A 14,763-nucleotide genomic window follows, 5' to 3' on the forward strand; every position below is an offset into this window, starting at 1 on the left:
GGTGGTAAATTAAAATCTATTTAAATGCGCAAATTAAAGTTAATTCAATTCTTATTTTCAGCTTAATAAGCTGAAAAACTCACGCGCCGTACGCTTCACTTCCGTTATGCAAATCACCTCCAATTTCTGCTTCCCATCGCACGTGCTTTGTAATGTGCTGAGTGTGACCAGACGACGCGACCAGCTCAAAAAGTGAAGGTAAAGTAAACAAAATCAAGACGTAAACACCCACAGCCAGAGATATGATAACAAACATTCAGAGCGACGCGGTGGCGGATCAGGCCCGAAATTGGGCCCGAAAGCCAAAGGGGCGCCCAAAAAAGAAGAGAAGAGAAGAGAAAGAAGAGAGAAGAATAAGCGAGCGCTTTCAGTAAGTATTTCTTTGTGCTCTAACTGAAGATCTACAAGGTTCATATGCAAGAGGTAAGAGTTCATTAATGCCCGACTAGCAGATACCCTAAGCGCAGCGTCGACTAACTTCGGTGCTTGTTGTTCGATCTGTAGGAAATCTTCATGGCTTGAACGTGGTTTAATACAGCATTAACATGGTTTATGTGCTTCTTCTTCTCTCTTTCGCCCACACTCATGCATGTGAAACGTATTTCCGACTAACTTCGGTGCTTATTGTCCGATGTAGTTGTAAACCTCTCTAGCTATTTTATGAATTCGAGCTTCACATTAGACGAAGACATAGCTCATTGTGGCTGATAAAGAAGTTCTGAATGTAATTTGATTTCACTTCCAAGCCCATCCAACTGCAATATGCAAGTTTGTCTTCTTATTAAGCGCCCTCTTGTGGGCGCCCAGCTAGCCCCTGTTCCGCTCCTGGCTTCCACTTTCATTCCGGCTGCCTTTGCCACAGCTGCAACAGACAACTGGCAACTACAACGGGCAACTGGCAACAGGAAGTCCAGCCCAATCAAATTGTTATAGTCAGCGTTACGCGTTATGCTTAGCCCAATAAAAATGTGGTCCACTGGAGAGCCTGTTGGAGATTTGCTTGACGCCTTTATAGATCTTATGTCATGCCAATATCGGCAGCTAATCGAGAGAGACCGACTGAGCAGATACCTTCGAATTTCGTTTCCCTTTCCATTTCATAACATTCGATAATAACTTAACAAACAAGCTGAACAAATGTGTTAGTTATCGGCTTAAAATTTTTGTGGATAAAAAAGTTATCGGTTTGAAATTGGATACGCAAAAATTTATAGTTATCGACCTTTAATTGAATATGCAGAAATCGATAATTATCGAAATATGCCAAATCGATAGTTATCGATATGTACAAATCGATAAATATAGATCTTAAAAAGGCTACGTAAAAATCGATACTTGTTGACTTTAAATTGAAAATGTCAAAATCAATAGTTATCGATTTTAAATTAGATGAGTAAAAATCGATTAGTCGAGTAAAAACGATAATTATCGATTTCAGAGTAGATAAATTAACATCGATAATTATCGATATGAAAGTAGATGAGTAAAAATCGAGAATTATCGATTTTGGATTAGATAAGTAAAACTCGATAATTATCGATTTTAAATTAGATAAGTAAAAATCGATAATTGTCAGTTTTTCTGCTGTTAGATTCTATCAAACTCTGCTGAAAAGGAATCGATATGCTTCATGGACTCTCTCGCGTTGTCCCGTTGTTGTAAATACGCAATATACCCGTTGCCGATTGCGTACAGGGTATATACCCACGTTTCGAAGGGCGCGACTCACCCACTCCGCCCATTTGCCCAGTTTACAGTTACACGGATTGTTGAGCAGCAAGCGGCATTATTATCTCAACTATTATCATTAGGCTAATCATTATCATTGGGCTTGAAAATGATTTTGCTTGCGACACGATTTGCGCAAGCGCCGAAAATCGTTTGGCAGAATTATTATGTTAAAGCCAAAATTCAATTAGCCCAAAAGCCCGTTCAGTTTTATGTAATCGCAATAAGGAAGAGGTGCCACGCCCACGACTGCCCAGATGCTAGATGTCATAGCCCTAGCCAAGTGCATTTCCATTTCCATTTCCATATCCATTTTCCACTTCCCATATCGGTTACAGCGGAACCACATGGATCGCATTACTCTGCCTAGGCTATAAAAGTGGGCTGGACTGGCGCCTAGGCTCTCAGAGACGCGTCGAGCTCGCACACAAAATGCGTGGCCACATCTGGATGACACTCCTCCTGGTCGTCGAGGCGCAACAGTTGCCGCCCTTCCGCTACCATAGCTGGTTTTATGCGACGCCCTGGCGGCCCTTGTTGCCGGCGCCGGGCATCCAGCAGCTGAGCCTGGGCTATACGGGCCCGCAGACCTTTCCGGGCGCCGCTGGGCAGGCACAGCCAGCGGCCAGAAGGCCCGTGGTGTTGGATCTAGTGCGACCGGCGCGACAACAGTTCATGCTGCCCTTTCGACCCTCGCCCTTTGCCGGCTACAGCAATGAGCAGGAGGAGCAACAGGAGCAGCAGCGGGAGCAGGAGCTCGATCAGCAGGAGCAGCCGCAGCAGGAACCGCTCTTCCATGCGCCCGGCTATCCGCAGGCCACGGCGCACAGCAAGCCCATCGAGGAGCTACCAGCTGAGGCTCTGCCCACGCCGTCGGGCGTGGAGCCGCATTTTCTTTACATGTCACCCGGCAATCTCTACCAACTAGTTAGAAGCTAAGTCCACGTTGTCAATACATTTTTCTTTGTACATTATTTTCGTATGGATGTGGCTTTACTTTTACCCGGGGGGCGGGCCGCGGCTGCCATTTACTTTCCAAATGCCGCAAATTTGGCGAAATTATCCGGCGGCTTGGCTCGGTTTAGCTTGCCGCGTTTGACCTTGGCAACGGGGCGCTGAGCACATTGCGCAATCGCCGTCAAGTTCGGAGCGAGACGAGCTCCCCCATATGAAAATTGACAATGGCACCGCAAGCGGCCCGGCCAATTACGTCAACACAGCCACATAGTCCGCTCGGAAAAAGGCGGGCGGGCGGGGGGAGCCACAGCAGGCGGCAATTGTGGTAATTGCATAAATACGACGACCAAACGATGCGCTAACTAAGCGGAATGAGGGTGCCATACACTACCTTTTAAATGCCTTTGATGTTTATTTGAGTAGACCAATTCATAATATAACTTATCTAACTATAAGACACCATTCCAAGGCAATGCCAACCTAGTCCAGAAACGAACTCGACCTACCTGTACTGCCCAAGTCATGGTAGGACCTTGCGCCGTACCGGGATAATGGACCAGGTACAGCACCTTCTCGGGATATCCCAAGATAGGACATCAAATACTCTAACAACGAACTTAAATTTGGATGGGATTCCGAATAACTATAGTATAGTTACATACTCAAATGTATGCAAGAGGGTGCTACTGCACCTACTCTACCTTTTAAGTACTATAAATATATATTTGAGTATATCACCTCATATTATAACTTATCCAACTGTAAGACACCATGCCAAGGCAATGCCAACTTAGTCCGGAGGCGAGCTCGAGCTTGTGTAGAGCCCAAATCAAGTGAGTACCTTGTGCCGTACCGCAAAAAGCACCTGGTACAGCGCCTCCCCAGGATATCCAAAGATGCTGTATTATGTCTCATTTTGTAATATACATTTCAATGAACTTATACAATTCATTTTCAACCTATTACACGGACGACCTCGACCCAGTGTATTACTCAAGTTTAGTTAGTTTGTGCCTTGTGCCGTACCGAATAATGTACCCTATAAGGTACCACTGCAGGGAATCCAACCTTATAGGGTACCAACTACTCAACTTTGCTTGACACTCTTGTGGCCGTACCTTACTGGCAGTACCTGCTCTATAAAGGCTGAGCTCTATTTATTTGGCTAGTTAAGGATATAAAATAGACAATAGAAATAGATTTAATGTATTATCAGACCAGAATAGTAGTACCAAGCGAGGTAGCTCCTTGGTACTGTCGAGAGGGTGCTGGGCCGTACCGCAGCTCGTAAGTTATTGGAGCGCTAATAGTAGCACATTCCAAGCAAGCTAATTTACGTCAGCCGATAATGAGCTCATTTAATGAAATTATTAAACCTGAAACTATTAAACCTGAAGACCTCGTGGAGCTTTCAATCAGCGCAGCTGCCCCATTTGGCAGAGTCTCAAAAAGCAAATCAATGACTAATGCTTATGAGTTCATTAGGTTATTGTATAGCCCGAAGGGTATAAGCAGGGCATATTGTTTTTCTGTGAGAGTATGCAAAGCCTATACAGCCTATACGACCCCTCAGAATATATATATTTTCTTGATCAGAACGAGCTGAGTCTGTCCGTCCGTCTGATCTGTCTCTATTTAATAGCTAGATCTAATAGAGAATAATCGGCTTAAACTTTGCAATCTTACTATATACTTTATATTTTCATTCAGGATATTTCAATAACTAGATACCTCCCTCTGTACTCCAAGAATTTATTAATAGCTTTGCATCAAAGGTAGAGCCTCGCGCCTTGGTACACACATAGTTTTGTATACCCTATTTAAGCCCTCAAAATTTCATAGGGATTGGATATTAAGCTCCCAAGTTAATCAAGAATGCATTTCCCATATCTAGAGTGAGGTTTAAAGAGGAAGGAGCAAGAAGGAAGCAGGTTACATTCTAGTCTATCTTTAAATGTTAAATTTGTGGCAAATGCAAAACCTCAATTGATTGATTGAGTGATTGATTGATTGATTGACTAAGGCTGAGATGAGAAGAAGAAGCAAGAAGGAAACAGGTTACCGTCTAGTCGATCATTAAATGTTAAATTTGTAGCAAATGCAAAACCTCAATTGATTGATCGATTGATTGATTGATTGATTGACTGATTGACTAAGGCTGGGATGAGAAGAAGAAGCAACAAGGTAGCAGGTTATCTTCCAGTCGGTCTATATATTTGATTTGTGGCAAATACAAAACCTCAATTGATTGATCGATCGATTGATTGATTGACTGATTGACTAAGGCTGCGATGGGTCATTAGCAATATTTTGGGATACCGAAAAGTGACGGTTGAGAGAAACGTTTGCCGATGCGACAAGTGGATTACGAGGCCTTGGTAAATGTTGTTACGGCATTGCGGCAAACAGTTTAATTAAAAGGGAAAGACTCGGCTACACCCAATCCTAACTAAGTTGTTGATAAACGAGAAGGAAACAAAACAAAAAAAAAAACCAAGAGTGGAAAAAAGTTGAAGACAAACAAAATCTGTTACAAATTTGCGACAGCTGACAAAACGATTCGCAAGCGACAACAACAACAACAAATGAAAACATCATCAGTCAAACGGCAACAACAACAACAACAAACGTTTCCATGGTTCCGTGAATGGTTTTTTTTTGCCCAGGTTACCGTTACTCGCTGCCAAGAATATGAAAGGCCGGAGAGAGAGAGAGAGCTCGCACCGTTTTGCGCGTGGGAGGGGAGGGGGGGGGGGGGGGGGGGGTTGTCCCGTCATCCGGACTTACATTCATCAAAATGTTACTTGGAATTAATTGCAATTTACGCATAAGCCAAAATCAACTTGCCGCAAATGACTGGGAAAGCTGGGAAAAAACCGAAACTAAAAAAAAAAAAATTAAAAAACAACATAATAAAAGCAGACACGCACCAAAGCAAAGGTCGGCGGAGCGAGGGAGGGGTGCGGGCAGAATTGTGCACTGAGACATGCGATATGGCAAAAGTGTCACTTGAACTTGAGTCGAACGGTAAATGCAACAGCCGCAATATACCGTGGTGCAAGAGCGCTCGAAAATGTATCGAAATAGAAGTTGAGTGAGCCAACTTTGTTGTTATATACAGATATAGACACAGATGTATGGAAAATAAAACTCTTATAACTAACTTACTCTTAAGTCTTATAAAAAATGTTGACAAATGTTAATTAAAGCTAACTTCGTACACTCACCAGCTTAATCGAACAATACCACGTATGCTGGTTCCACGGTGCCAAGGCGACGCGTTCCAGATTAATGTCTCCAGAGCGTGCGCCCAACCAGCCCAAACAAGAGTGAGAGTGTGAATGCGAAAGGGAATGTGAGTGTGAGTGCGAGCGAGAGTAAGAAATGACAGCAAACGGTAAGCCAAAGCGTAACAAAACCCAAAAATCGCTTTGGATCATATGTAAAATGGCAACAGCAACAACAACACAACACAAAAAAAAAAAAAAAAAAATACCAAATGCGTTGAGTTGGCGCTTTTCGCATCGCCGCCGACGCTGCTGCGTCAAGTTGGCTGCGACGCCGGCGTCGACGTGCGCAATGACGAACGGTTTATTGCAGAGACCGCGTATAAAAGGGTTGGCCGGCGCAGAGGTCGTCAACACTCGACGCGCAGCACTTGTGGAATAAACGCGACCGAAAAGTTATATAAGCGAAAGAAAGAGCGAGAGAGAGAGAGTGAGAGCGAAAGGATAATAACATCGAGTTGATCGATAAAAGTTGCTGGTCTTTTTTTTTTAATTGGTATTTTTTGACGTGTACCTTGCAAAATGCAGTTCGCTGTAAGTGTTGTGAAATAACAATTAAAAAAAAATTAAAAAGATACTAACGCGCATTATGATCCTTAATGCAGTATTTTTAGATTTATGGCAAGTGCCACACTGGCGATAAATTTCTAAATGCGCCAACGAAATTCAATTAATCCAAACGTTATTTCAAATTTTATTTAATGCAGTTTCGGCGCGCGCTTTTGATCTGCGCGTGCTTGGCCTTTGCCGCCGCCGAGCAGCAGCCGCAGCAGCAGCAGCAGCAAAAACAAGTGCAGCCAAATGCGACGCCCGCCAAGCCAAAACGCGACGCTGGCCTAAGCTTTGGCAGCGGCATCTATCACGGACCCTCACACAAATACCTGCCGCCCGCCGCGGGCGGCTATGAGAGCACCTACGCGACACTGCACGGCAATGGCCTGGCCTCCAGCAGCGGCTTCGACTTTGCCAGCCTTGACACGGACAACAGCCAGCAGCAGCAATATCATCATCATCATCATCATTATAGCCAACAGCCGCACACATATCAGTCGCTGGGCTCACACCATGGACACGGACGACCCGTCTACATCAGCTCGTCCAGCGCGGGCGGCTATCATCATCGGCCGCAGGCGCCCAAGGTGGAGACGTACATTGTGCAGACCAGCAGCAACGGCGGCGGACATGGACATGGACCTGGCCATGGGCCTGGTCGTGGACAGCAGGGTCATGGCTTGGGCGGCGGCTACAGATACGCTGGACATGGCGGTGGCTATCTGAGCCTGCTTGGCGGCGCACACAAGCAGCACGGCAGCGGCGGCGGCGGCGGCAGCAGCACCTACTTGCTGGCCACGCCCTCCTACAGCAGCAGCAGTAGTCATGGATCTGGAGCGGGCTACTCGCTTGGTCTTGGACACGGCCATGGCCTGGGCAGACAGCACTTTGCGTCCGGCCTCGAGCAGCAGGAGCACTATGAGGGGCCCAGCTCCATACACTACAAACAGCAGCAGCCGCTGAGCAGCTATGGTGTGCCCCTCCAGCCTGGCTACGAGCACAGCAGCCAGCACGAATCGGCCGAGGAGGAGCTGAATCAGCAACAGCTGCCGGCAGAGCATGGCGTCGCGCACAAAACGCAACAGGATCAACAGACGCCCGCCTATGCGCTGGGCCACAAGGGACTCGGCCACTTTAGCTATACGTCCAGCAAGCCGCTGGCCCTCAACACGGACATCCATCCGGCTGGCGGGCATCAGGAGCACAACGAACTGTTCGCCGAGCTGTCCAAGACGCCGTTCATGCCGAGCGCCTTTCTGGGCGCCAAGCCCGAGCCGAACGTTGGCTATGATTTTGCCACGCCCAATGCACAAACGACGGGCTATGATTATTCGGCGCCGGCGGTGCTTTATGGTGCGCCCGGTCAGTCTGGTGACTCGGCCACGCCCATTTTTGAACCAGAATCCACATACCTGCCGCCGGTGAGCAGCTACGGAGCCGCAGCCACGCCCACGCACGGCTATCACTAAATTATTGCATAGTTCATAAACTTTTTTTTTTCATATATATTGTATACTCATCTAGTTTTTTAAGATTTTCGCCTCGGAGCGTTCTGCGCGTTCCAAACCAATAAAGCAAATTGCACACCGAGATTCGGCCATACGGCCACGCCCACCTCTCACTTTTGGCCCGAACTTTCAATTGGATGGATTAGCACGTCGCCAATTGATGTCTTTAACATGCACAGCTCATCGCTCGCAACCTGGACTTTGGAGGGGGATTTAACTTCTCCCTCTTTCCATTCGTTACGAATTTCGCTTTTATTTTGAAAGCGTGTGAAGTCGTCGTTGGATGTGGAGCAAGTGCGCCCGCAGCATGGCCAATTAGACGTTTTACCTAACTCATTCAAATATGTTAAGGGAATACTTAAAGCGTTTTATTATTCAGCCGGACATGGCCGTGCCCTAATCCGCTTGCAATCACCAAATGACTCACATGACTCATGAGTGAATCGATTCATGTCTTGCAAGTACTTGCAAGTACATTTCCAAATCAACTCTATTTTATGGCAATGATATCAAAATGTTCATTGAATTGACTATATAAGCTGCATATTAAAATGCATTCAAATATTCATTCATTCATTTCGAGTACTTGCAAGTACATTTGTAAGTTAACTACATTTTAAATGGCAAACACAGTTGCTGGAATTTAACTGCCTTAATAACTAGAATGGAACATGTCAGAGCGTTTATTAAGTACACTAAAACACCTTAATTCTCGAATGAATGCATTCATCTTATTCGAGTACTTGCAAGTACATTTGCAAATGCACTTCATTTGAATGCCATAAAACACTTGCAAGAGTTCTACTTATTTTATGCAATAGAACATGATTAAATTCTAATTAAAAATACACTCTATGAGCTTTATACTTGAATGAATGCATTCATTCAATTCAAGTACTTTCAAATACATTTGCAAGTTGTGTCCCTTTGAAAGCGAACGATTGGTACACTGATTCCTAGAGGGTGTGGCCAAACATCCAATAATTCCACTTTTAAGCTGAATTATTGAATGGATTCATGTATTCATTCATTCGTTTCGAGTACTTGCAAGTACATTTGCAAGTTGTAGCCATTTACATGCGTTTATAAGCCAAGAGAAATATGGAAAGAAGTCTTATCTTAAGTTAATTGAAACAAACTTAAAATTAGCTTTAAAACACTTTCAAATCTGACAAGTTAATTCGGATAGTTCTGCTTGTGTTTCCCAGCATTTGTGGCTTTTAATGGCCATGTTGCCATCTTCGCAATTATCTTGACATGATCTCGTGATTAATGCGTTAAATTATGTCACTTCGTGGTGGGATTATAAATCATGTTTATCTCTTTTGGCTTATGCAATGCGAGAGACCTGATCCTGGCAAGCGTTGACCCACACCAGTGCGTAAAGTGAAAGGATGAACAATTGGCAATGTTTCTTTCAGTTGGGCGCGGCGAGGTGGGTGGGGAGAGAGGGGGAGGTGGGGCGTCCGCGTTGGCGTTTGGCCGAAAACGAAAGACTTAGGCAACGAACTTGCCAGCCAGCTGTCGCACATTTAATTTACAAGCACTTCAATTTCATGACGCGCTCTTCGCCTGGCATTGGTGTGGTCAGCTGGTCAGCTAGACAGGTAGTCGGATGGTCAGGTGGTCGGATGGTCAGGTGGCTGGCGACAATTGGAGAGCAGCACAAAAGTGCGAAAGTTGGCACCACAATGGCCCAGCGAGACGGCAGTTCAACGACCAGTGTTGGAAAAACTTGCAACTTTTCAAAATTAGTTAACTTTTATTCAGATTTATTTTGGGAAAAAATATGCCTAACTAATCTAGTTTCGGGGTCTTGACTTGGCTTTAGCTTGGGCCACGTTTTCGATCCATGCGAGTAGCTCAACGACCAGTGTTGAAAAAAGTCGCAACTTTTGAAAATTAGCTAACTTTTTTTCAGATTTATTTGGGAAAATATATGTCTTATAAGTAGTCTAGTTTCAGAGTCTTGGCTTATGGCCCAGCGACTCGGCAGGTCGTTGAGACCAGTGTTGGAAAACTCACAAACAAAACTTTTATACTAAGTTAGTTAACTTTGTTTCTGATTTATTTGAGAAAAAATATGTCTTATAACTCGGCTAGTTTCAGGGTCTTGGCTTGGCTTTGGCCTTGCCCACGTTTTTGACCCATGCGAGAATCTTCTGTTAACTTTTGTTGTTTGTTGTTTTGTTCCTTTGTTGTTTTTGGCTTAATTAAATAACAATTTACGTCAAGGCGTGCGGCTAATTTGGAAGCGAAAAAACTGAAATTTCCCAGCTCAGACAGGCAAGATACTCTAGATATAATTTTAAGGTAATGCAACATACCCAATTAGGTGGGTTTCTGGCTTTTATAATTCTCAAGTTACGATTGGTAAACAGCATTGTCTGGATTGTTTTCCTTATATAGCGTATAGAAAGTTCCTGAGTCTGAGTCTGAGACAGGTAGACAGTATTGCCTGGATTGGCTTATTTATATATACAAATATTGTTTATATGTTTGTTATAGGAGCACAAAATGGCATAGACGAAATTTTATAGTTCTAGCTTCCATAGTTCCCGAGTTCAGATAGGTAGGATTTGGCTGGATCGTTTTATTTATATAGATATTTCTTATACTAACTTGACAGCTGTATAAGTAACTACATACGAAATTTCATGGTTCCGGCTTCCATAGTTCCCGAGTTCAGATAGGCAGGATTTGGCTGGATCGTTTTATTTAAATATAAATGCCTTATATGTGCTTCATAGGCATACAAGAAAGTACATACCAAATTTGGTAGCTCCAGCTTCCATAGTTCCCGAGTTCAGATAGGTAGGATTTGGCTGGATCGTTTTATTTTAACAGATATGCCTTATATGTGCTTCATAGGCATACAAGAAAGTACATACCAAATTTGGTAGCTCCAGCTTCCATAGTTCCCGAGTTCAGATAGGTAGGCGGGCGTATTACCCACTATATTATATTATATTACATTATATTATATTACACAAGGTCGATGCAAGTGGTTCGCCTGCTTTCGGTTTCGTCAGCGTGCGCTTACACCACTTTTCAGAGCTGAAAGCTTTAATCTTTCTTCTTTTTTTTTTAGAAAAAGCAAATATAATATAGATATAAAAAGAAAGATTTGTGAAAAGATATTATATATGTATATATTTTGTATGTCAACAAGTTGATTGAGGCAAAACAAGTCGCTTGCCACGCCCTCCCCAATATATGCGTGGCCGAAACAATAAATTAGATAATTTGCGTGGACTTGATGTGACGGCGTCTTTAACAATAGCTGCATCAAATAGATATATAATCATATTGTACGCGATACGATCGAATCTATTGTGAATATGCGTTGATAACAAATCTATTTTGATCGCCAGCCTGACAGTTCGTGGCATCTGTGACCTGTGCCATGCACCTGGCCCAGAGGTGTTAAATAACTGTACGAGCATTGAAAGCGATTACAAGTGGGTATCTTGATTATGTGCGCATTTATGTAACAGACAGAAGCGAGCACGAAGTATAAATAGTTTTAAGAGAGGCGCAGCTTATGTTTATTTCCAATCGATAGCTTGCTATCGATATCGATAAGTATTTTTTTTGTTTATTTTCTAGGCCCTCATATAGTATATACTGACGTAGAATATAAGAACAAACGCATTTTTAGGGTATTTTTCTGAGCTTTGATGTGTAAACACTTTTCGCCGCCATTTTTATGCTCTGCTAATTTGTCAAGGAACAAACCACATAAACACCACAGTTATTTAAGAATGCCGATCAGCTTAGAACAGGGTATTTACTAGTTGGTACAACTTCTTGCAAGACACGACAACAGAAAGAGCGAGAGAGAAAAGTAACATTTCATTTTACTTACATATGTTATTTATTAGTTGTTAAAGCGCAGCCACAACGGCCATACATTCACTTTTAATGCCCTAAACCAATTGGCAATGGACTTAAAGGGTATATTGCTTTTGTGTACAGTTATGTGACAGGCGGAAGGACGCGCGACCCCAGGAAAACGAAATGACTTGCAATTCAGAAAAACCCCTATTCATGATATCAATAAATATCGCCTCTTAATTATGTTAAACATGAATTTGCTAATGTTATACATAGATAAAAGTCAATTGCGTAAAGGGCATCTGCTCGTCGCATATACTAGACACACTCAGCCAGTTGCGGCTCATCAAAATTGTTAGCAGCTCGCGCTTTTCTGGTGCGTTCTGTTAACAGCCCATTGAAAGCCACCCTGGTCCGCCATGGCTTCAGTTTTGACCACATTACGTAATTGGCCCACATGGCCCTAAAGCCTAAACTAAATTTTATTATCTACATTTGTATCAGTATCAGTTATTATAATTAGGCTTTGAAAACTGTGGGAAAAATTAATGTGTCAGTGTGTGTGAGTGTGTGTGTGCGTGAGTGTGTGTGCGTGAGTGTGTGTGTGCGTGAGTGTGTGTGTGCGTGAGTGTGTGTGTGCGTGAGTGTGTGTGTGCGTGAGTGTGTGTGTGCTGGGCTGAACTAAAAGTAGGCTAAGGCACGCCCTGTTGCGGTAGGTCATGAAGTTGCCAGGCCATAAAAATAATGCAGAGCACTCTTAAATTCAACAATTCAATCAAGTAAAAACCATACAAAATTAGCTAGATTCGACTGGCAGATACCCTATAAAAAGCACAACTAACTGATATATTCAATAAATATATGTAATTTAGTATAAGAGAAGGGTGTAAAATATATATAAATATTATGATTGTTTTTCATAAGCTAGGCAACTGCTTTCAAGCGATCTGGCAACATTGCAACCGTTTTATCTAAACGTTAAGTTGGTTGCGCTTGAGTACAAATATTCGAACTTAACTGTAAATCAGCAAATGCAAAATTAAATGCGATAAAACGAAGAAAAGACAATAAATCAGCGAGAGAAGCCATAAAAAAACAATCAGGCATGTTGCAACCACTTATCCAATGTATCATTAATCATAAACTACTTACAGGCAATTAGCGTAAAAGTTAAATGATAAACTTGGAGCATGGATGAACCTCTGCTGAGTGCCCAGCCCCAGCTGGGTGCTAATGGCTGGCACATTTGATGAGCATACTCTTTCGCAGCTGGGGCATAGCTCCGCTCCAGATTGTCATAGCGCAGGAGGGAATGCTGCGCCGGCTAATCGTCGCAGGCATTACAATCTCATATTCACGGACTCGTATGCGGCCTTTGCAGAGATCGAGGTGGAGTCCTATGCCCGTGACTACAACTACAACGAGCACTACTACATCTTTCTGCAGGCGCGCGATCGTCTGCTGTTCGGCGAGATGCGCCGCATCTTTGCGCACTGCTGGCGCCACCAGCTCATCAATTGCAACGTCCAGGTGCAGAGGGCCAACGGGGAGATCCTCTTGTACACGTATCTGCCGTTTGGTCCGCAGAGCTGTGCTGATATGAGTCCACAGCTGATCAATCGCTACAATGGCAGCCACATGCTCCATCCGCAGATCTTCCCCCGCAAACTGGGCAACTTCTTTGGCTGCCCTCTTCGTGCCGCACTCTGGCATATGCCGCCGTTCCTCTAGCTGGAGGCGACAGCGGGATCCGATGCGCGCATCGTTGGCGGCCTCGAGGGGCGCCTCTTGCAAACGCTCATCCAGAGACTCAACCTGACCATCCAGGTGCGCGAGCCACCGCCTGGACCGGGCCTGTTGGGCAATAGAATGCTGCAAATGGTGAGTGACATGTTGTCTACTCCTCCACCCAAATGACTATCTTCTCTTTGTTCTGTTGGCAGTTGCAACGTGGCGAGGCGGATCTGTGTGTGGGCGGCATTCGTCAGACGGTGGCACACAGCCTGCTGGCCACATCGACCCACAACTATCATCAGACGAGCCTCCGGTTTGGCGTTTTGGGCATCACATATGAGCTGAGCTCCCTGGACATTCTGCTCTATCCATACCCAACTACGATTTGGCTGGCCATTGGCCTTGTGCTCGCACTTTCGCTCCTGCTGCACCTGGCAATGGACCGACTGCTGCTGCCTAGGGAGCAGGGCTCCGTCTGGCTCAACCTGGTGCTGATCTTCGTGGGCATGCCCATGCTGCAGACGCCGCGTTCGATCGCCAAGCGTGTGCACTGCATCATGCTGATGCTCTACACATTACTCATACGCACCATATACCAGGGGCTGCTCTACCATCTGATACGGACGCAGCAGCTGAATCGGCTGCCGCAGTCCATCGAGGAGCTGGTGGCCCACAATTACACAGTGGTACTCTCGGCTGGCATTCACGATGTGCTCGCCGAGATACCCACCGTGCAGCAGATGCGATTCCGCATGCTCGATGGCGACGGCACCCTGCTGCAGCCCCTGCATTACCTAGCGGAGCGTCCATGGGACAAACGGCAGGTGGCCGCCACTGTGCTCGAAATCTTCTTGATGTACAATCGCTTGGGTGACCATGTACCTCAGGAAGCACTCCTTTCTGATCGATGCGCTCAACGAGAAGATCAATTGGATGCGCTCCGTAGGAGCTGGACGAGAGCCACTTGAGAGCACTGCAGTCGAGCAGCTACCGAATGCTGGGCCTGCAGGAGCTGCACGTGATATTTGTCCTGGTCTGGATCGGACTGTTGCTGAGCTTGCTTCTCCTTTGCCTCTAGCAAATATCTCGGCGCTCAGCGTGACGCTGGCTTTCATCAAAATAAATGATTGGACATAGTCGAATTGCAGGTATGTTAGTTT

The 14,763-nt window shown here is 44.8% G+C and overlaps 2 protein-coding genes, 1 long non-coding RNA gene and 1 pseudogene across 3 annotated transcripts; 3 read left to right on the top strand and 1 right to left on the bottom strand.

Annotated features, from left to right (window-relative positions):
• The first annotated feature begins 2,160 nt into the window (after positions 1-2,160).
• On the top strand, positions 2,161-2,667 carry LOC115768514 (probable serine/threonine-protein kinase DDB_G0281745). The gene has a single exon (XM_030713100.1). The coding sequence runs from the start codon at positions 2,161-2,163 to the stop codon at positions 2,665-2,667; it is 507 nt and encodes a 168-aa protein (XP_030568960.1).
• Positions 2,668-6,350: 3,683 nt separating this feature from the next.
• Positions 6,351-8,100, top strand: LOC115768503 (filaggrin-2). The gene is made up of 2 exons (XM_030713088.1): positions 6,351-6,506; positions 6,680-8,100. The coding sequence occupies exons 1-2, from the start codon at positions 6,495-6,497 to the stop codon at positions 7,991-7,993; spliced, it is 1,326 nt and encodes a 441-aa protein (XP_030568948.1). The 5' UTR covers positions 6,351-6,494; the 3' UTR covers positions 7,994-8,100.
• Positions 8,101-10,647: 2,547 nt separating this feature from the next.
• LOC115768523 lies at positions 10,648-10,999 on the bottom strand. The gene is made up of 3 exons (XR_004018566.1): positions 10,924-10,999; positions 10,803-10,857; positions 10,648-10,736 (listed from the first exon to the last, which is right to left on the bottom strand). It is a non-coding gene; the product is annotated as an uncharacterized LOC115768523 (long non-coding RNA).
• Positions 11,000-13,118: 2,119 nt separating this feature from the next.
• On the top strand, positions 13,119-14,681 carry LOC115768515 (annotated as a pseudogene).
• Positions 14,682-14,763: the final 82 nt, after the last annotated feature.

This window comes from Drosophila novamexicana, unplaced genomic scaffold (genome assembly GCF_003285875.2).
Source record: "Drosophila novamexicana strain 15010-1031.04,08,12 unplaced genomic scaffold, DnovRS2.1 tig00001813-arrow-arrow-pilon, whole genome shotgun sequence".
Taxonomy (NCBI): Eukaryota; Metazoa; Arthropoda; class Insecta; order Diptera; family Drosophilidae; genus Drosophila; species Drosophila novamexicana.